Source organism: Rhinatrema bivittatum, chromosome 2 (assembly GCF_901001135.1).
Source record: "Rhinatrema bivittatum chromosome 2, aRhiBiv1.1, whole genome shotgun sequence".
In the NCBI taxonomy this organism is placed as follows: Eukaryota; Metazoa; Chordata; class Amphibia; order Gymnophiona; family Rhinatrematidae; genus Rhinatrema; species Rhinatrema bivittatum.
Genome location: NC_042616.1, coordinates 480,777,768 through 480,799,970, shown reverse-complemented (window position 1 = coordinate 480,799,970; position 22,203 = coordinate 480,777,768). Strand labels below are relative to the sequence as shown.

The window sequence follows — 22,203 nt, the reverse complement described above, 5'->3', positions numbered from 1 at the left end:
TGGTGTTTTCTTTGCTTGGGTGGACTGAGAGTCACTCATGCCAGCTGCTTTCTCTCTAGCCCGTAGCACAAAAGATGAATCTTTATGGGCAACATACCTTTGGAGTTCTAAAGTGGAGGAGAAGGTACTATCTGTCGCTGACACAGTTCTGCTCCTGCTTGGGCTAGCACAACTCTCTGAATTGCCCGCTGTTTCCTCCTCTGCTTGACGCCTAATCTGTCTCTGCCCATGGCGTTCCTGTTCATGGACATTTGCTAACAGCAGGTCCTTCACCAATAGGAGACAATCCTACTGTAGAGCGAGTTTCCCTTTCACACGGGGATCACAGACTGTGGTGAGCATGTAGATGCTCTCTTCTGTTAAAGGCCTTAATCTCTCTTCCACCTGCTGCTGCAAAACATCCAGACAATGCAGCACCTCAACTGTCATTCCCTCTTCCTGTTTAAAGGCCTCCAAATTTTCATCCAGGAAATTAACTACAGGGATGATGTCAGCCAAGGTGGCACTTCTGGAACTCAGTTCCTCCGTGACATCCTTGAAGGGCCGCAGGAATTTTAACAGCTGACTCATGACTAACCAATCATGATGCCCTAGGGGATTCTGCACACTTATATCCATTGAACCAGAAAGTTCATGAAGGGGTGTCTGCAGCTCCACTAACCTCTGCAGCATCATAAAGGTGGAATTCCACCGGGTGTCAATGTCTTGAATGAGATGCTTGTGAGGCATCTCCAAATCATTCTGCTTTTGTCGGAGAACCTGCCCCACCTTATGTGGAAGTGTGCTGCTATGTTCCTGCACTTGTGTATTAAGTCCTGCAGGTATCCATTCTCTTGGTGCTTGGTCTCCAACCCCAGAGCTGACTTCACTACCAGGTGGCAGAGTGTGTGCAAAACATCGGATGTTCTTAAAGTGCCTCTCGGTTATTGCCTTAACCATGTTTGCACCATTGTCTGTGACAAAGAACCTGCCTGAGGATTCCTGTCTTGCTGGTGTAGTTGCCAGCCTTCCAGCATGTCTGATGCATGCTAGAATATTGGTTGCTGTATGGGCCTGGTCCGTCAAGTGGGTGTGCAGTAAAGCCCACCTCCACCCTGGCTGAGGCAGGGGCAGGCAGTAATAGAGCTGCTGCCTGCCCCTGCCTCAGCTAGGTCCCACCAGTGTGCTGTCAGGGAGAGGTAAGAGTGTGCAGCATTCATGGCGGTCCAAATATCGCAGGTGAATAGCACACTCCCCTCTGCCTTAGCTAGCAGTGCTTGGATGCGACTGCAACACTGCTTGTACAGGCTGGGGATGACCTTTCTGCTAAATGTGGTTTTGGAGGCGACTTTGTAATTTGGAATTACGACCTTCAGAAAATGCTTGAAACCCACATAATCCACTATCTGCAAGGACTGGTCATCAAGGGCAATCATTTCCCCAATGATCCTGGTTACAACTTTTGAGGCTGCCTGCCTCCTACCCCGGGATAGCGTTACCGCACTCCACCCCATTTTCTCCATGGTGGGTTATCGCTTCTGCCACATGTCAGGGGGGTTGCTGGCCTGCCACCTGACTGCTAGAAGGGGCTGAGGGCGTGGGCTGACTCTGCTCCTTTTCAACCACTTTACGCTGCTTGGAAGAGGTCCCCTGACTGGTATTGCCACCATCCCCAGATGGCAGTACTGTTGTTGGGTGTTGCCTCTTCATATGAGGCGTCATGCCAAAATTAGATAGATGTCCCATTTGCTTGCCTCTGCTAATAGCCCTGCCACAGTAATTACACCGAGCAAAATGCGGGTCCTCTGTCACTTTAAAGTGGCTCCAGATCGCAGATGTCTTTCTGATCCTCCCTTCTGTATAGCCTTGGGGGTGGATGCTGGCACTGGAGCTGAAGTAGTGGGTGCACTCTGAGAAGCAATGCCAGGGGCCTCAGTCACACTCTGTGCCTGTGATGACTGCTCTTCCTCCTCCTCATCATCAGTTTCATCTCTCCCCTGCTGCACTGAAGTGGAGGCTAAGACAGGATTAACTGATCCTCCTAAAACTTCGTCAGCTATTACTTCTTCCATTTCTGATGATGAGAATCCCAGACAAGATGATTCTTCATCGGAATCAGAAGCAAACAGTGCCTGCTCTACATTATCAATGCTAAGTCGAGACTGCTGTCCCACTGCTGCTTTTGGTGGTTGCCATTTTGGCATGACTCAGCCTCCCCTTCCCTCACCTCCAAAACTACAGGGTCAGAAACAGGTGGTGGCGATGCATCATGTTTAGATTTCATTTTTTTCTGGATGGAACTGCCTGCCCCTCCAAAGAGTTTAGATTGCAACAGGTCTCTTTTTAACTTTAATGGGGGACTGGCACTAGTGCCTTTTGAAGTGCCTCCTCTGCCAGTCCCAATCACTCGACCACATCTAGCTTTACCTGACATTATGGATTTAATGTCACTGCCTAGTGCCTACTGGCTGCCCAGGGCACAGTGCCTTGATATGCACTAATGTAACGTGTGTGTACACACCGAGCTTGTAACTACAAAAGAGGCCCACTGGGGATTTGGCGGCACAGACTGTCCCAATAATATACTTGTGTCTGCAAAACTACCCAGTGCCCACTGGCACTGATGCCCAGTGCACAGAGAGGCTGAGTGAGTTCAATTAAAAAATGCAGTTAACAAAAAAGCTGGAATTGGCACAGCAGGAAAATCTATGAAATATATTTTTCAATGGAAATTCTTGCAAACTAGCTAGCAGCTTCTCTCAGTGGCACAGAGAGACCATCTCAGATCAACTAAAAAAAAGTGCCTAAAAAAAAAAAACAGGGCTAGCTGGCACTGCAGCCAAATGAAGAACAAATATCTTTTTCTATCCAAGTAACTAGCCTAGCTAGCAAGTGAATACAGATTTGAGAACTCAGACTAGCTCTGAGTGCAGCCACCTTCCGCAGAGACATATCACCTCTGCATAGAAAGTGCGTGGCAAGCCGCATGCTTAAGTATATATAGTGCTGGGTCATCAGGAAAAGTGTCACCGACCACTGAGTGAGAGCGCAATTGGCTGCATTGCAAAAATTCTTTTCACTGATACGTTGCATTCTGGTCTCCTTACCAACCTGTCCGACCCACTCTGACAGGGCTGTAAGGTCACTGATGACTCACAGGAAAGGGCTGGTTTTTGGCTATGGATACACCCAAATGGTGTTCTCCGATTTCAAATGGCGGCTAAGAAAAGCACGTGGCGCCAAACGTATGGAATGGATGATATATTATGTTCATGGGGAATCGCGATACGTTTTGCGACCCCACAAAAACAACGAATATGGACATATACATTGCGGATTGCCAATATGTTGCAAACGAATGCACAGCCCTACTAAATCCAGTGTTCCTTTAAGAAAAAAAACAAAATATTTTTTTATTGCAATAAAGAAAAAGTAACAGAAACAAACATAAAACCTGATTTATTCCTTTATTTTTGGCAACAAAAAAAAAAATCAATTGTTAATAAAATATCACTTACTGTTAAACCACTGAGACTGCAAGAGGCAAGTCCTTATTTGTACTAGTTTAGAGATTCATTATCAAAATGAAGTTTATAGAAAAACTCTTAATCATATTGATGAAGGGCATTCTTTTTAGTAATGTTTTTTTTTTAATTTAAGGGGTGTGGTGAATATTTATTCTCATGAATTGCAAATCAGATTTACAACCACAAATCTTGGTTACAGAACAGTGTTCAAGAGAAAGAAATTCCAGTATAAATCACTGACTTGTTCAATGGGTGCTCCACCTCCATGAAACATGCAGAATAAAAGAGCAGGGCCAGACCATGGGTGGAAAAATTTCAACAGGACAGCTAAGGGGTGCAGAATCTTCCACAAAAAAGGATGCTGCGGCTTTGGTTGTGCATGATGAAAAAGAGGAAAGGATGGTCAGCTATGAATCTCGGGACTATTTTGGCGCAGCACAGCATCATGACTGCGGCAGTGGCAGCTGCTGCCTCTGTGCCTTCTTCATTCACCTCCACAAAGGACTTGTGGATCACCTTGGACAGGACCAGATCATTATTGTTTGACATCCCAGAGAAGTCGGCTTTGCCCTCGTCAAAGGCATCAGACATTCCCATGCTGCTCAGCACCAAGTTCAGGTCATACATCTCTTCCATTTTAAATTTGGGTATAAACACTTCAACTTCCGTATTATTCATCATTTCTGGGTTTGTCCAATCCATAAATTTCTCAGAGGTGAGCTCTCTTTCAAGCTGGAAAGAAAAGAACAAAACTATATCACTAAATTCAGAAATAAAAAAGAGCACAAGTTTAAAATATCTTCTCACTGGAAACTGGGAGTCCACCATGCAAACAAAACCAAAACCTGATAAATAACCTTTATGGGCTTTCCATTTTAATTACAAAGGGTAGAGTGAGACGTATGAACAGCACAGTACACCTCGGTGAAGATTTGACATTATTTGGAGTGAGGAAAGTCTCACAAAGATGAAATTTTGTATTATGTTATCTCATCCTAGCTTGATGGTACCCTGATATAGAATCCATCAAGCTAGGGTGAGAGAACATAGTAGAAATGGCATCTTGTGAGACTTTTCTCACTCCAAATGGCATCAAATGTTCATCAAGGTGTACTGTGCTGTTCGTATGTCTCACTCTGCATGAGAAACTGGCCCCTAAATGCTAAAGCACCACCAATACCTCACCTCGACCTATTAGATGGCCCTCCTATAGAGATATAAATACTTCACTACTATGAAGAACTTGTAGATAGTCTCTCTCTGTCTCTCTCTCTGAGCAAGATATAAAAATAGAAATTATCATGGAGTGTGATAAGTTTACTGCACCATACAAAGCAATATGTTATCATATGGTGCAGTAATTCTAAAGTTTCCTTAAACACACCCCTTTTTCTTATCACAGGGATTATCCATGCATTGATAACACATTTTGATGAATCTAGGTTAAGGTTGTACCTCAGGCAATGGGGGCATAAAGTGATTTGCCCAAGGTCACAAGGAGCAGCAGTGAGATTTAAACCCTGGTTTCCCTGGTTCAAAGCCTGCTGCTCTACCCATTAGGCTACTCCTCCACTTATTAGCAGGAGAGAAAATCTTTTTTATGGGAGACGGAGGGGAGGAAGGTGCCCTTATTTTACACATATACCTGTACTAATCTATGGATCGATCAAAAAAGCTGAAACATATAGGCATTCATTATATCATAATTTTTTTTGTTAGGATAATTAATACACTAAAAAGGTTTAGCATTTAGAAGGTCAGTAGGAAAACACAGGCCATGTTTTTGGTGGCCAAGAATACACAGAAGTATGCAACAGATATTAGAGCTGCGACAATCCACAAAGCACTTCTATTCTGACTTTGCTTTCAACACTGAGTCCCTGCACTGACCCTGAAAAAAGGGTGCATTTTGCTAACACTTAAATTGGCAAGATCACTTTCATACTAAAAGAATAATAATGATAATAAAAAAAAAAAAACGAGTTCTAACTAAAAGTGAACTTAATCTATAAAACTGAATGATTCTGCTGCAATTTGACAGGTGAATTTTCAAAAGCATATACATGTGTAAAGTGCACTTAAGTGAGCACATCCTATGGTCAATTCCATGGCATGTGTTGTAGCAATTTTCAAAAGTCCACTTACTCGAGTGAAGAGCATTTTCACGAGTAAAGCCCTACTTCAACTGAAGCATGCCCCACATGAAACATACAACTATAGGCTCTACAGAGATGGGCATACCATCAACATCGTGGCGGTATGTGTCAACTGCACTAAGATGAACTCTAACGGAGTTGGTTTTTAAGCCAGCCTCCAATAGGTGTTGAAGGTAATCAAGCAGTTTTTGTGTGGGGCAGGAGATTGGATCTAGGGCCTTCTGCTCACACCACTCGGAAAACCTCCTCCACTTCAGTCCATAGGATTTTTTAGTGGAAGACTTTCTAGAAGCCACCAGGACCTGAGACACATCCTCTGAAAGATTAAGTGGCTGCAGAATTAACCTCTCAACATCCAGACTGTGAGCGACAGAGCCTAGAAGTTGGGATTCTGCAGCCCGCCCTGATTTTGCTTGAGGAGATCTAGGGAAGTCCCCAGACTGATCGGTTTCCGGATGGACAACTCCTGCAGGAGTGGAAACCAGACCTGTCTCAGTCAATGAGAGGCTATGAGGATCATAGTCCTTCTGTCCTTGTGAAGCTTCAAGAGCGACTTCGCCACTAAGTTAATCGTAGGATATGGTGTACATACTCAATATGAGTATATGCATCCTTTAAGGTTGAGGGAGCATAGCCAGTCCTCTTTTTGCAAAAGGGGGGATCAAGGTGCCCAGGCAAACCATCTCGAACTTTTCTATTTTTATAAACTTGTTCAAGGCCCTTAGGTCTAGGATGAGATGGAGTTCTTCTGTTCAATTTGGAATCAGGAAGTATCTAGAGTAGAATCCCCGCTCTCTTTGCCCTGGTGGTACGGGTTCAACCACTTTGGACATTAAGAGGGAGGAGCCTCCAATGAGGGCACGGAGGGCAATTTGGTGGGACACCCAATAAATTCAATTGGTACCCCACTGCTCTGAGGTTACAGTGGGCCACTGGTTCGCAAAGAACTGTAGCCTGCCACCAACCGGAGGGTCCATCGTCCCAGGTATGGGCGACTGGCTTACACTCCCTCGGCCTAGTCAAAACCCCATCCACGGAGTTGACTGAGGAGCCGACTGGGGCTTGGGGGCTCTCTGCTGCCTGAGACAGCTTCGAGAGCCCTGATAGTGTTGACGGGACTGTGTGTTTGTGTGTGTGTGTGTAGGGGGGGGGGGGAAGAATAGCATTTTCTTTGGTGAAAGAAAGACTTCCTTGACCCTGGTCTTGATAGCCTCCTGGATGAGGACAGGTCCAGATTACTGGTGGAGAGTTGTTGGAGTGTTTCATGGTGGTCCTGAAATTGGGCCACATCATCCCTCACCCTGTCTCTGAAGAGATTATCTCCAGTACACAGCATGTCGGAGAGTTGTTCTTGTACCTCTAGTCGGAAATCTGAGGCCTGCAGCCATGCCATTCTGCGGGTGCTGATTCCCATTGCAAGACTCTCAATGCCATCTCGAAAACATCATAGGTTGCACAGACCTTGTGTTTCCCGCACTCCATGCCCTTGCTCACCAGTGACCTGAAGGTGTCTTGCTGCTGTTGAGAACCTCTTGCACCTGCTTCCAGATGACCTGCGAGTACTGGCTCATGTAGAGCTGGTAGGCAGCAATGCGAGCAATTAGCATGGCGCCTTGGAATACCTTCCTCCAAAGAGCGTCCATCTCTTTGTGGTCCTTCCCCAGGGGCACTGAGGAATGAATCCAAGAGTGCTTGGCCCTCCTGGGAGCAGATGTGACCACCACCAACTGGTGAGGCAGCTGACTCTTACTGAATCCAACAGCCTTCTGAATGAGGTAGACCTCATCTGCCTTCTTGTTAACAGGAAGCATTGTGAGGAGGTGTTCCCATATCCTCAGCAGCAACTCATGTACTGGGACCACCAAGATCTCCTTAGGAGACTCCTTAAACTGGAGGATCTCAAGCGTGTTTAAAATCATGAGAGGTCTAGAACGGGTAGATGTGAATCGGTTTTTTACTCTTTTGGATAATAGAAAGACTAGGGGGCACTCCATGAAGTTAGCATGTAGCACATTTAAAACTAATTGGAGAAAGTTCATTTTTACTCAACGCACAATTAAACTCTGGAATTTGTTGCCAGAGGATGTGGTTAGTGCAGTTAGTATAGCTGTGTTTTAAAAAGGATCGGATAAGTTCTTGGAGGAGAAGTCCATTCCCTGCTATTAATTAAGTTGACTTAGATAATAACTACCACTATTACTAGCAACGGTAACATGGAATAGACTTAGTTTTTGGGTACTTGCCAGGTTCTTATGGCCTGGATTGGCCACTGTTGGAAACAGGATGCTGGACTTGATGGACCCTTGGTCTGACCCAGTATGGCATGTTCTTATGTTCTGTTAAAAGTTGAAATGGGATGGCCTCAGCCATCATCTTACAAACCTGCGCAGGTCAAGTCCTCAGGCGGGGACTTCCTTTGCTCATCTGGAGGAGAAAGATCTGATGGGAGATCATCAGAGTCCTGGACCCCTAGGGGGTCATAGGAACCCTTATCCTCACTTTATACTACAGGGGATGGGGCCCTAGGTGCTTGGTTGTTGTCTGGAGATGGAAGCACCAGTAGAACTGGACGGGGAACTACAGGCTTCAGCATCTCTGCCTGGAGGAACCAGCAATGACATCCATATAGGTAGGAGGAGACCTCAGTGCCCCGCCAGGCACCAGTACCGTCCTGGGAACCAGCACCAGCTGGGTTGATAATGCACTGATGAGCACTTTGAGCTTCTCCAGCACCAGTAGGATGATGGGCAGCACCGGCTCCAGTGCCATTGGTGCCACAGGCCCAATACTCTACCGTGCTTGATCCACCACCAGCTGGACTTGACGCTCCAGCTCCTCCTCAAACATTGCCAATGCCAACCCCAACTGAGAGGAAGGAGGGATAGCCAGATCTTCTTTGGGCCCATGAGGTGGATCGGTGTCTGGCACCAGGGCCGGTAGAGACTGTCACGGACCCCCGGCCCAATGAAGGATGGACCTTCCTTGCAGCAAGCTCGATTCATGGCATCACGGCAAAAGCCAGTGATTCCCAGCACCCAGCACCATGCATCGACTGGGACCGGTGCTGATACTTCTTAGGTTTCTCTCGATGATTATCCCAGTCTTTCCCCGGTTCAGAGGCTGAAGACGATGAACCTGGCATCCTTGCCCCGGAGGAGATCAACAACAGTCGGTTTCCTGTGCCCTATCCTCCAACGGCACTGATGGTGCCGCCGATGTCGAAGCCACAGTGTCCACTGCTGCGGCTCCAAGGTCCATTGAAAACAATGGCTCGGACTTCCTCGACCCAAAGAGTTGATCCATCTTATTGAGTCGAAGCAGACGTCCCTTTGGGGTCATTTGGGTGCTTAAGCGACAACCCTGGACATCATGCGATGCCTCCAGGTTTAGGATACATATCTCATGGGGATCTGTGATGGACATGTTCCTCGGGCATCGGGGGGGCATCCATGAAAACCGGACGTGGCCATAACAGAACAAAAGAAAAGGGGCTGTAGACACGGGGGGGAATCGACCTTGAAAGGAAAATTACCAGAAACTCCGAAAACCCTTACTAGGACATTACAGGGAGGCACCGAGAGGGATCCGGCGATGAAACGATACCGCAATGAAAAAATGAAGTTTCCCACTAGACCAGAAACAGCCAAAGTGGGCTCAATCAGACCACAAGGCTTACAGCTCCGTGAAAAAGAAGAGACTGAACAGGGACCCCCACATGGACACGTGGTATAGGACATGCTGTGCATACTCAGTGAGCCTAGTCAAAGTTCTAGAAACTTTGATATAAAGTTTCCACATTGGGACTTTATCTGATGATGTTACCCATGTGTGAGGACTACCATCCTGCTTGTCTTCGGAGAATGAAGAATCTTTCCAAACCTTTTTTTAAAGTCATGTTTGCACAGGAAAAATGGTGGGTGGACGCTAGATATTTTGAAGGTAAATTGGGTCCCATCCCACCTTTTTTCTCTGTGGGACGGGACCCAGTATTTTGAACACAAGAGAATCCTACTACAAGTTGTGCTTTCTGAAATTAGACATAGTTCCACAAATAAATATGTATGCCACAAATTTCTAATACAAAGTTTGTTAACCATAGCCTCCCTTGAACTGAAAGACTTTCACAAAATGTAAAATTCTACATGGTTCACTTCAGGAAGGTGAAAACTAAAAGAAAGTTGTCAGACATGTCCATATACATCGTTTATTCAGCGTTCCTGAAAATATAAGTTATGGCAAGTTTCTCATTTTTTCAGTCACTGTTTTCACAACAAAAGGCAGGGGCAGGCCTCAGTTTGTTCTGCAGAACCTAGTGCTTACTCCCAGCTCTCTCTTTGTGGACAATAACTAAAACAATAAGGCATTCACTTACAAAGCAAGTTTTATGAACGCTGACAAAATGACTTATCCAGGCATGTATGGTAACTTTCTCAATCATAAACTGAACTGAAGTGAAATGTAATCGTGGAATGTAAAAAATTCACACATTGAAAAAAAAAAAAAAAAAAGGAACCACTGTAGGTAGGATTAAATTATATGCTCGGCAAAGAACCCCCTACAAGTTTAAAGCTGTATGGGTTGTTAATATTAAAAGGACCTCCGTTCTCTAAAGCCACTATGCACTGCAGATGAGTGCTGACGGCTGTGTGTGTAACCATTGGTCCGTGAGAAAAAAATGTGTTATGGATTTTTAAAATAATACAATGTAATCCCCCAACCACTGGGGGGGGGGGGGGGGGGTGTCACCTTCTCTGCTTTGGGGAGCCTGGAATAACTCTCCCAAAGTGAAGAAATTGATCTCAGTTGGATCGTGGGCTGGGAGCAGCTAAACTGCAGGGCCAAATTGGGTACAGGACACACGCATTTTCACTTCCAAAAAAGCCACTGTCACATCAAAGCTTGTGCTCCAAATGAAAAGATAGTTTATTAGAATTATCTTCAGTTACCGCAGAAGAGTATAAGTTTCAATTCACTGCCAGTAAGACTTTTCTCTCAGCCTTCCAGAAAACCTCAGACAACTTATGTTACATTCAATATACACTCTTCAACCTGTACTAGGCCTCACTGTCCATATTTTCTTTTTAAACACAACAGATCTCAAGTTACTCACTTTATCTCAGGTGGCTTCAAGCTACTTACCTCTCCTTGTTGCAGGTGGAAACAGGTGGCTTTCAATCCTGTTTCCAAGATTCAACCAGGCATAGGTTTCTCTATTCTGGTCCCTTTACAGTTCCTTTTATCTCATGTACTTTTACTCTTAGATCCAGATTCCAATCACTTCACACAGGCTCTCTGAGACACTATTGGAGTATCTGCCAGCTCTCTCCTCTTTTCCCCTAAAACCCCTGGAGAAGGTCCCAGCTGCTGCCTTCTCTTCGCTCTAGGGGAGCCCCACCCTTGCTCTAAGCAGGGTTACATTTCCTTTTCAAAACCCAACCCCTAAGGGGCTGAACCAGTCTGTCTGCCAAGAAATTCAGGACCACCCCTTGACCAACAGATAACTTTTGTTAGCAGGAACCTTTCCCTGCTCTTTTATCCCCTCTAGTACTTCCCATAAGGGGAAATCACATTAACCTCAATACATTCTCTACCCATTACACTCTGCAATTGTTCCTGTGGCACACAGGGGCCACAACAATAAATATAACAACAGCTTATTGCAGAGACTTATCAGCTTGCAGAGACCAAAGTCATCACCATCAAACTACTAGAAAGACCAGTGGGGAAACCCATGCAGTGTTTCAAGACAAATGCTCTTCCTCAGTGTTCACTGTTCAACGTTGGAGTTTTTTCTCTAGCGTAGGGAATGCCAAAGTGAGCAGCGTTCAAAGCACTGCACAGGTTTATCCTCGGGTCCTTCTAGTAGTTTGGTGGAGGTAATGTGGTCTCTGCAAGCAGATAAGTAACAGTAGAGTATCACAGAGACTTTTATTGTACTACTAAAAAATACAAAAACGTTTCTTCTCATAGACCAACTAAGGACCAATGATTAAACACACAGTCGTCAGAGTCATCTGTAGTGCATAGTGGTGTTGGAAAATGATGGTCCTTTTCCTTTTGGCTCTGACCCCCTTCTCCCCACACTTCATTAGGTGCCAAGTAGTGACAAAAACAAAAAGACCCAGTTTTATATGCCTGAAATCATAAGAAAAATTCTATTTTTGTCAGCATCTGTTGATTAGCAATTATTTTCCTTCTACAGTAGAAGTACATATGTACGCAGTACCCTGCTGTCTTCCTCTCGAGGTAGTGTCCCCAGGTGGGTTAGTTTTGCGTATCACAACAAAAATATAAAATCCAAACCTGAATGCAATTTATATCAATGTTCTGGTATTAACATTCAACAACAATATCACATTTTTAAGACCACACTTTTATGTATGATCTTACTGTAAAACCCCTGATACTGTAAAACCCCTGATACAGGGACTAATGGTCTTGAAACAAATACTACAAAATGCCACCGCACGAATTCTCATTGGACACAAAAGAACAGGCCACATCTCTACCCTGGCTCCCCATAGAAAAAAGAATAGAGTACAAAACACTATCAATCATCCACAACTCCATTCACCACAATGATCACGACTGCCTCAACACCCTCATCCAAATACACCACACTCAACGCAAGCCAGATCAACCAACCAAGCACGTCCAGAGATCCCATCAGTCACCCAGCCAAAGTTACCACAACCAGAAAAAGAGCATTCTCAATAGCTGGGCCGCATCTCTGGAATACGCCACTCTACGACTTCAAAGCGATACCAAAATTTTCAAAAAACTGCTCAAAACGTGGCTTTTCAAACAAGCATACAAGGATGGGATAAGCTAAACCTACCAAAGGACAATACCCACCAGTCTCACACTACCCTACCACCTCTCCTTTTCCCCATCTCCTTAACCCTCCTCACTCACTCGTAAGCTCCCACGACCATATCCATCGATCAATCCTAAACATTGTATAAGCCCTCCAAACAATACCCATCGATTATCCTACAACTCTACTTAATGACCACATACTAACAATGTATTTCAAGCTGTTACCATTGTCATTCTATATTAACTGTTTTTCTATTGTTATCCCGAAGTTCTAATGTTAATCGCTGTTATAGTTGCTCCTCTGATTTAAATGTACATCGTTGTTATAAATGTAAACCGGAGTGAAGGCCAACACCAATACTTCGGTATATAAAAGCTTACAAATAAATAAATATCATGTTGGGTGACCTGATAAGGCTGTAAATACTTGACTATATATATATATTTATATATAGTATATAAAACAAAAAAAACATTCTCTTGTTTATTTTTGTAGGCATTGAGCAAGCAGCCTATTATGCTCTTATGATTGTGCGGCTGCCGAAAAAAGAGAAACCAAGAAAAATGGAGGAACGGCCCCACATTCGTGTTCGCATTTAATTAATATCTTCCAAGAAATACACTCTGTTTCATATGCCATTCATGCACATATAGGGGTAGATTTTCAAATGTACGCGCGCAAGGGGGTGCACAATTGTGCGTCTTGCGCTCGCCGAACTCTGCTGCCTTCCCCCGTTCCCTGCCAGGCCGCTCCGAAATCGGCCTCGGAGGGACCTTCCTTTCCCCTCTACATTTTTCTTGTTTTCGTTTTTGTTTCAAAACTTACTTCAGCCCGGTGAACTCTGACGCGAGTTTGGGCTTTTTTTTTCTAGAGAATCATTATTTTTTTTCAGTTCGTGGGTTGCTTATTATTGGGTGATTTTTGCTGTCAATCACGGTTTTTTTGGGCTTGGTGGGTGGGACTTGAACCCAGCTGTCCCTGTCATTGGCTGCTGCTGCCGATGAGGCCTGGCCATGAGGAGTACTGACTGCAAGCAACAGTGTCTGGTGATCCTGGAAGGTTTTATACAGCACGGCAGCCTTGAACCCTGAAGGGAGTGAAGCACTTAATTGGCAAGAATAAAAAAGAAGAGGTACATGAGTATGGGGGCAGATATGAATGTGTGGGGCCAGACACGTGCGTGGGGGGGGAGAGAGATGAGTATGTGGGGGCCAGACACGTGCTTGGGGGGGAGAGAGATGAGTGTGTGGGGGCCAGACACGTGCGTGGGGGGGAGAGAGATGAGTGTGTGGGGCCAGACACGTGCGTGGGGGGGAGAGAGATGAGTGTGTGGGGCCAGACACGTGCGTGGAGGGAGAGAGATGAGTGTGTGGGGCCAGACACGTGCGTGGGGGGGGGAGAGATGAGTGTGTGGGGCCAGACACGTGCGTGGGGGGGAGAGAGATGTGTGTAGGGGCCAGACACGTGAGTAGGGGGGAGAGAGATGAGTGTGTGGGGCTAGACACGTGCGTGGGGGGGAGAGAGATGAGTGTGTGGGGCCAGACACGTGCGTGGGGGGGAGAGAGATGAGTGTGTGGGGCCAGACACGTGCGTGGGGGGGAGAGAGATGAGTGTGTGGGGGCCAGACACGTGCGTAGGGGGGAGAGAGATGAGTGTGTGGGGGCCAGACACGTGCATAGGGGGGAGAGAGATGAGTGTGTGGGGGCCAGACACGTGCGTGGGGGGGAGAGAGATGAGTGTGTGGGGCCAGACACGTGCGTGGGGGGGAGAGAGATGAGTGTGTGGGGCCAGACACGTGCGTGGGGGGGAGAGAGATGAGTGTGTGGGGCCAGACACGTGAGTAGGGGGGAGAGAGATGAGTGTGTGGGGGCCAGACACGGGCGTGGGGGGGGAGAGAGATGAGTGTGTGGGGCCAGACACGTGCGTGGGGGGGGAGAGAGATGAGTGTGTGGGGCCAGACACGTGCGTGGGGGGGAGAGAGATGAGTGTGTGGGGCCAGACACGTGAGTAGGGGGGAGAGAGATGAGTGTATGGGGCCAGACACGTGCGTAGGGGGGAGAGAGATGAGTGTGTGGGGCCAGACACGCGCGTGGGGGGGAGAGAGATGAGTGTGTGGGGCCAGACACGTGCGTGGGGGGGAGAGAGATGAGTGTGTGGGGCCAGACACGTGCGTGGGGGGGAGAGAGATGAGTGTGTGGGGGCCAGACACGTGCGTGGGGGGGAGAGAGATGAGTGTGTGGGGCCAGACATGTGCTTGGGGGGGAAAGAGAGCTGAGTGTGTGGGGGACAGACATGTGCTTGGGGGGGGAGAGAGATGAGTGTGTGGGGGACAGACAATTTGTTTTATTATTGTTACTCATAAATTATAACAATAACATTAATCTTGGAATATTATATATTTTTAATATAAATGAAAGGTTTTCATGAGATAGGTTGTGTCGTGAAACATTTTATTTATGTATATATTTAAAGAAACATACATAAATTGTTGAAATACTTTTCGTTAGTTTAACCTTTCATCTCTGGTTTGCTAATAGACTGAATTACTGAGTCTAAAAAGTGTGTCACCAACATGAAAAATTTGGAAAGCTCTGCCCTAGTTAATTAGCCTCCCTTTTATCCTTTTAGCCCTAACCCTTAAAGCCCCGCTAATTTGTCTAGTTTTTTTGGTTTTATTAGTTACACGCCATCCACAGCAGAAGTAAAGTTACGAGAATAGGGACCCAGCGAGCGCTGGTGCACGTAAATACTTACGCATTGAGAAAATCAGGAATGCCCATGCCCCACCCTTTTGTAAAAAAAAAAAAAGTGTGCGCGTACCAGGAGATACGCATCTACCTGCGCGCTTTTTAAAATCTGCGCGGTGCATGCCGTTCTGACTTGTGCGAGTATCTCCTGGCTTCGGTGCACGTAGGCCTTTTAAAATTCGCCTGGGAGTACCAAACTTTTTCTTTTTGATTATAACAGGAGGGAAGAATGGGGGAATATCTAAGATGGTGGAGAACATGTTGGCAGCTTTGGAAGCACCTTTGAGAAATCGTAACAGTGGTGAAGCATAAGGGGTAATCCCATTATAACCCTGCAGTGTCAGGGGCAATCTCGTCCCCTGATCCGATGGATGCTTATGTGGTGAGACTTGAACAGCCTGTTTGCTCCAGGGCTTTTTCCTTGGAGCCTCTGTCAGCGGGGAGTAGAGTAGCTGTGACGGAGCCTCTGGCCCTTGAGGCTATTTGTGTGAGCTGCTCCGCTGATTCCAGCTTTGGATGAGACCCCCCAGAAGGAACCTGAGTCAGGCACTGACTGATGATGTCCGACGCCGAGACTATACAGGGAAGGAAGCCTCCAGAGCTGCTGTGGTTGTTCAATCTGTGCAGCATCGTGAGTCCACAGGGGATTCCTACCAAGGCTGGAGGAAGCACAGACATAGGACCCCCTAGAGCATTTCATCAATTCAGGACCTGGTTGAGAGGAGAGGACTGGACTGGTAAGTTCCCAACCTGAGACTATTGAGGGCCTATTTAGAGCTATTTGGAACATGGACAAATCTTTGTCAGGACAAATATCGGCTTTGTTTTTACAAATGAAGGATATTCCTGTTAAACTTAAAGAAATAGAATGTGAGTTAATTCGTTATAACCAACAATTAGTATCTCTGGAAAAGAAGACTTAGAAGATTCAAGAAACTGAATATTCATTGGGGAAAGATAATTTGTTATTACTCAATAAGATGGAACATTTGGAAAATGAGATCAGGAATTGGATTTTACGTTGTTTGAATTTCCTTAAGGTGTCGTCATCTTCTCCTTTTTCTCATTGAAATTATGCTTGGTTGCGATTGTAAAGATTCCTCCCTCCCCCATAGTGAAGGCCTATTATGCTTCCTCACAATCAAGACTTGGATGTCTTCCAGTAGTTCCTTAGCCTTCTTTACATCTTTTGGATCTTTCTCAGGCTTTGGAGCAGGGGGTACGGAGTAGTTGAATTTGTCACACTTACTGTAAAGTTTGTTTTAGAGCTTGCTAAAGACTGGGTCTTCAAATTATTTTTTTTGTTATAGAGATGTTTCCTTTTTGAATTCAAAGATACAAATTTTTCTGATGCGGCACGTAATATCCAGAGAATGTGGAAACTGTTTTTATTGAGGAGACCCGGAGTCTTGCAACTGAGTGCAACTTTTTTGTTGAATTATCCATGCAAATGTACTATCACGCTATGAAGAAAATTTTTTTGGATCCACCAAAATTAAAGGTGTTCCTGTCTTCAAAACTGGGTTCTATTGTGGATCGTCCTGTGACTTCTTCCCCATTGGGAAATCTGATTCTCTCGCTGTATTAAGGGGCAGATTTTAAAATCTGTGCGCGCAGCCCACATTTGTGCGCGCTACCTGCGTGCATGTTATAAAATACGGGGTCAGCGCGCACAAGGGGTGCACGCGCCGAGGCCTAGGGGAGCCTCGATGGCTTTCCTCGTTCCCTCCGAGACCGCTCACACCTTCCCCTCCCTTGCCCTATCTAACCCACCCCTCAGCCCTACCTAAATCCCCCCCTACCTTTATTTTGTTATTTACGCCTGCCTCTGGCAGGCGTAACTTGCGCAATCCCCTGGCATGGCCGCTGTGCCGGAGGCCTCGGTCCCGCCCCCTCCCCGCCTCTTTCATAAAGCCCCGGGACATACGCACATCCTGGGGCTTGCGCTCGTCACTGGGCCTATGCAAAATAGGCTTGGCGCGCGTAACCCTTTTAAAATCCGCCCCTAAGTTTGTAGGCTGTTCTCCAGCATGTCCCAATATTTCCTTTTATTTTTTTCTTAACATTTGTCAGTATTATTAAAATCACTTCTCCCTTTCTTCTTTTCAGTTTTATCCTTTTTATTATTATTAACATATGTCTCATTTCCAGATCAGCTTATATTTGTTAAATTTATAAATAAACAATTAAAAACCAGGAAGAAAATTGAGGAGACTGGATGGGCCATATGGTACTTATCTGCCATCATACTCGTTTTCCTAATTTATTTTATCTATTTTATTATTATTTCCTAATATTTACCCTCCAAAGGTCAAAAAGAATTAGGCTCAGTATATAGTGCAAAGTAAAGAACAATCACCCATACAAAAATAAGCCACCATCTCCTTTCATCTCAGAATTCAGCTATTATCTTACCAACTCCAGGCCAGTGGAACCATCCTGGATATCATCAGGAAGCAAAATGATCATGCTCAGCTTGTTACCCACATACGGGATCTCAAGCAACTTGGTCTGCACTTCGCTGACATATCTCATGTTAAATTTAGCTTCTTTGAACATCATCTGCACAGGCTTAGTCTCATTCTAAAAAAAAGAGAAAACAAGAGAAAAAATAAACAAAAATAACCAATACCAGTTAGCACAGCCCAAATTATGTGCCTAAGTGGACAATTCACTCATTATGAGAAGGTTCAGAGAGCAGTATAAAGAAGGTCAACATAGCTCATAACAAAGCAACACACAGGTGAACTTTCAAAGGAGCTATGCAGGCAAAAGTAACATATTATTGTAGCGATTTTCAAAAGCCATTTATGCGCGCTAAATGCACTTGGAAAATTCAATGGCATTGCAGCAATTTTCAAAAGCCCACTTGCATACAAAGTGCATGTATACATGTAAAACCCAGTTTTAGGTTTGTAAATACTTCTGAAAATCAGGCCAGTCACCAGTCTGACTGACTTACGTGCTGCTGCTTTTTGTTCTGATATCAATTTGCTGTACACAGCAGAATGGAAGTTTGACAATTCCACATAGGTAGGGACCTTCATTTTCAGTTTTTATTTTATTTTTCCTGGGAAGTTATCAGGGTTTTGTTTTGTTTTTTTACAACAAGAACAAAAATGATATTTACACATTAAAATGCCGAGTCATTTATTTCCACTGATTTCTCCTTTTTTTTTTCTTCATGTTGTAATAAAGACTGATAATAATTCCCTGACAAAGTAAAATACAAATGGAAAGCAAAGGCCCCTCTACATTGGGTATCTGGAGCTCTTCTCCCCCAGCCGTCACTTTTTGTTTTATAAATATAAATAGTACAAAACATCTACAGATGAGTGAGTCATGGGTGCTTTCTAAGAGTTTGTGGTGCCTGACAGGAGATCACCATTATTTGCAGATGAAAAGGAAGTGCAACTGTAGAAGAGGCAAGGAGGGGAAAGGCAGAACAGGTGTGACCTGTTTGACTTGGCAGAGCTTAGGCTGGGTGTGAACTCCCTCTCTCTCCCAGACACACCCCTAAACGCACACTTCCATTTCTTCCTTATCCTCCAGACCCCACCAGTGCTCATCAAACAAACAATGGCTGTGGGTTAAGCCCTGGTGGGGGCTGGGGATGGAGGATCACTGGGGTAAGGAGGAGGAGAAGGGAAGAGAGAATGGGGCCTTTTCTCTCTATCCTGCTCCTCCTCTCTGCTCTGGGGATCCTGGTCCTTCATTCCTAGTCCTTCCTCCCGTCCCCCATGAATCTCCTAGTGTTTCATGTCCCCCCTACAGTTGTCCTAGGGCCCCCAAATCTCATCCTTATTCCCCTATAACCTTGAGTGCCTTCCTCCTAGAAAATTACCCTCTTCAGCAAATCTCTTCCTCCTTATCCAATAAGGCACAGACCTCCGCTTTGAGTCAGAATCAGCTGATTCTCCTCTGCCTTGGGGCAATGAGGGTACACTGGCGTGTATTGCCCACTCTCTTCAGCTCCCTCAGGCTGGGGTGTGGGATGCGTAAAATTCAAACACGCGGCCTGATCTTTGCCTTCATGGGGAAGGATGTCAGGGATCAGCACCATATGCTCCTCCTCATTTACCCTCTCTTATCCTTTTATCTCATTCACACTTTCCAAGATCCTCCAATTTTCTTACTCAGACCATCCCCTCTCACAAGCACTGCAGTCCTTTGAGTTCTCTCGCTCATACCCCGGAGCACGAAGCCCCTTACTCATTGTCTGTCCCTCTCCACAATCCGCTCTCTCTCTCACGCTCTTGCACCCAACATTCTGTCACTCACGTGCCCTTCCCTCCCTCAATCCCCACATTCTCCTTTCTCTCCCCTACTCCCATACACATTTCCTCATTCTTGCCCCTTGCCCAGGTGTGGTCAGCAGGGGGAGAGGACAGGGCCCAGGAAGCTAGCACGATAAGCAGCAGTGGGGCAGTAAGTCAACACACCAGTAGCAGTAGAGACAGTGAGGCTGACAGGTATTCAACCTGTGTGTCTCTTCAGCCTTGGCTATTCTCCACAGCCTCCTCAATTGTACTGGGAAATTGCACAGACCCCAAGGCCAAGTGACCGTCCCCCCCCAGGGTACGTAGCTCCAAACCATCTGCTTTGCTCTGCTTCTTCCAGGGATTGGACGAGACAGAAATAATTCATGCCCCTACTGGCTCTACTCCATTTCTGCAGGGGAGCCAGAACTGATTTATGTTGCCAGAAATATGTAGATTCTTTAGACCCCCCCCCCCCCCCCCCGCCCAAAAAAAAAGATGGCAGAATGACATTCTGGATTGTTCTGCCAGAAATTAAGGCCTAAGTAATTTAGCGCCAGATTGAAATTTGTTGGCAGTAGTGCCAGTCATCAAGGTCAAGGTTGAAGCCTTGACAATTGGCACTACTGTTAACAATGTTCAAACTTAGGATAATTCTCCCTCTTTTTGTGCCTGTTGCAGGACAACCTCTCTCCCCCCTCCTGGTCCCTAAAGATTGGAATAATGTAAATAAGAAAAAAAAAAAAAAAGCAGGAGGGGAGAGGGGGTTGAATAAGGGACCAGAGTGGCTGTTCTCTTCTTAGTCTGCTCCAGATTCACCCCTCACCTCTTCTTCCCTGCAAGGCTGCCTGGGATGGGAGGGGCTGGAGCAGAACGACTCCTGCCCCTCTGCCTGCTAACGGTGGAACTCAGTTCCAGGCCATTCCCCCACAAATTAAGCCCTAATTCCGTCATCATTTTCCCTGACAATTTAGGATGACAGAACTATACCACTCACTTGATGAAGTAACACTTCTACAATAAGGGAAATTTCCAGCAACAAGTATACAGCTTATTGTATCTCAATGGGAGATAAAGAAGGGAAAAAAAACCCCATGCCTGAGTTTCTTCCATGTCAAGCACTCAATAAAACTACTACAGCAGCATTTAACTTTAAAAAGGAAGTCTATGATAAAATGATGAAATTGAAAGGGAACTAAAAAGAGCAGTTTCGGAGGGTTAAGCGCCTATATGAGGCACAGAGATTTAAAAATACCCTCTTGAAGGCACAGATAAAAATATTCCACAATTTAAAAGACAACAAAAGACAACTGCCAGCCATGTCTAAACAGTGCTGAGAAAAAGGCTATTAAAGCCAAAAAAGGTGACCATTAAAACAAGGAAACTGGATCCTAATCAGGACATTAGAAAAAAAACAAACCCTATTCATGCAGTCCGACAGTGCTTAACATTAATAAGTCCGATCTAGAGAGAATTTGAGGGGATAACAAGCCAAAAGGCCAAAAACTAATAGTACCGTGTATACTCGTGTATAAGTCAAAAAAGTTTTACCCTCAAAAACAGTCCTTAAAATTGCGGTCGTCTCATCCCCGCGAGGAAGGAAGTCCCTGAATTACCACAAGTTCAAGTCATCCTCATAGCAGCAGTGAGGGATCCGGAGGAGCTGTGGGGGAGAAGCTATCCTATCCTTCCCCTACCCCAGGAGCCTGCAGGGCAGAAGGGAGGATGTGCCTGAATGATCGCAAGGTCCTCGTCTGTGGGCGTCCTCATAGCAGCAGCAGCAGCAGCAGCAATGGATCTGGAGGACTTGTGGGGGAGAAGATATCCCACTGCTGAGGAAGTGCTGTTGTCCAGATAGCAGTGGGTGAGTTAAGGGTTCAGGAGAGGGGGGTAGGATTCATGCAGCTGGGACATTTTCTTAAGTTGTTAAATGATTTTTTTTTTTTTATGAGACACTTTATTCTGCTTTTAAAAAATAAATAAAAGTGATTTTCCCAAGTTACCAATTTCACCATTTCATAGGCCTCCTATGCTTTACCCTTGACTTATCCATGGGTGACAGATAAATCTTGATTTTTGGGACCCAAAAAAACACCCTGGACTTATACATGGGATTGACTTATACATGAGTATATACAGTATTTTATTTTCAAGTACATCAAACGTAAAAAGCTTGTCAGGTAGTCAGTTAGACCTTTAGATAATCCGGGGGTGAAAGAGCCACCCAAGGAAAATAGAGCCATAGCAGAAAAACTAAACAAATTCTTTGCTTAAATCTTATTTGCAGAGAGAGACACACCCATGCTGGAACTGCTCTTTGAAGATGACATTTCAGAGGAACTGAAGCAATTCATTGTGAATACAGCAGGGGTAGGTAAATGTTTAGTCTGAGGGTCACATTGAGATTCCAGTGTGGGTTGGGTTGGGGAAATAATGGCAATCTAAGGTTGAAGAGATTGGAGGGGGGGGGGGGGGGGGGGAGAGAATTTGGCACAGTGAGAGTAGCAGGACCATGGCCAGAAGTGACTAGGTTGGGCTGGAAGTGACAGTGTTTCAGCTTCTCAGACCTCCCACCCCCAGGAAATCTGATGAGGGAAGGTCTGACTCATTTATATATATGTGTGTGTGTGTGTAACTATCTAGCTAGCTAGCTATCTAGATAGATAGAGAGAGAGAGAGAGAGAGAGAGAAAGAGATAGTTAGAGATATGAGCTG

General features: G+C 45.4%; 1 protein-coding gene across 1 annotated transcript in view; it reads right to left on the bottom strand.

Moving 5' to 3' along the window:
• Nucleotides 1–3,423: 3,423 nt before the first annotated feature.
• The window catches only part of LOC115085003 (serpin B6-like), a 44,291-nt gene continuing 25,511 nt past the window's right edge, over nt 3,424–22,203 (bottom strand). Inside the window, exons 6-7 of the mRNA XM_029590508.1 lie at nt 17,645–17,812; nt 3,424–4,238 (exon numbers count right to left, since the gene is read on the bottom strand). Of these exons, the coding sequence (XP_029446368.1) occupies nt 3,834–4,238; nt 17,645–17,812 (573 nt within the window). The 3' untranslated portion in view covers nt 3,424–3,833. The remainder of the gene's footprint in view (nt 4,239–17,644; nt 17,813–22,203) is intronic.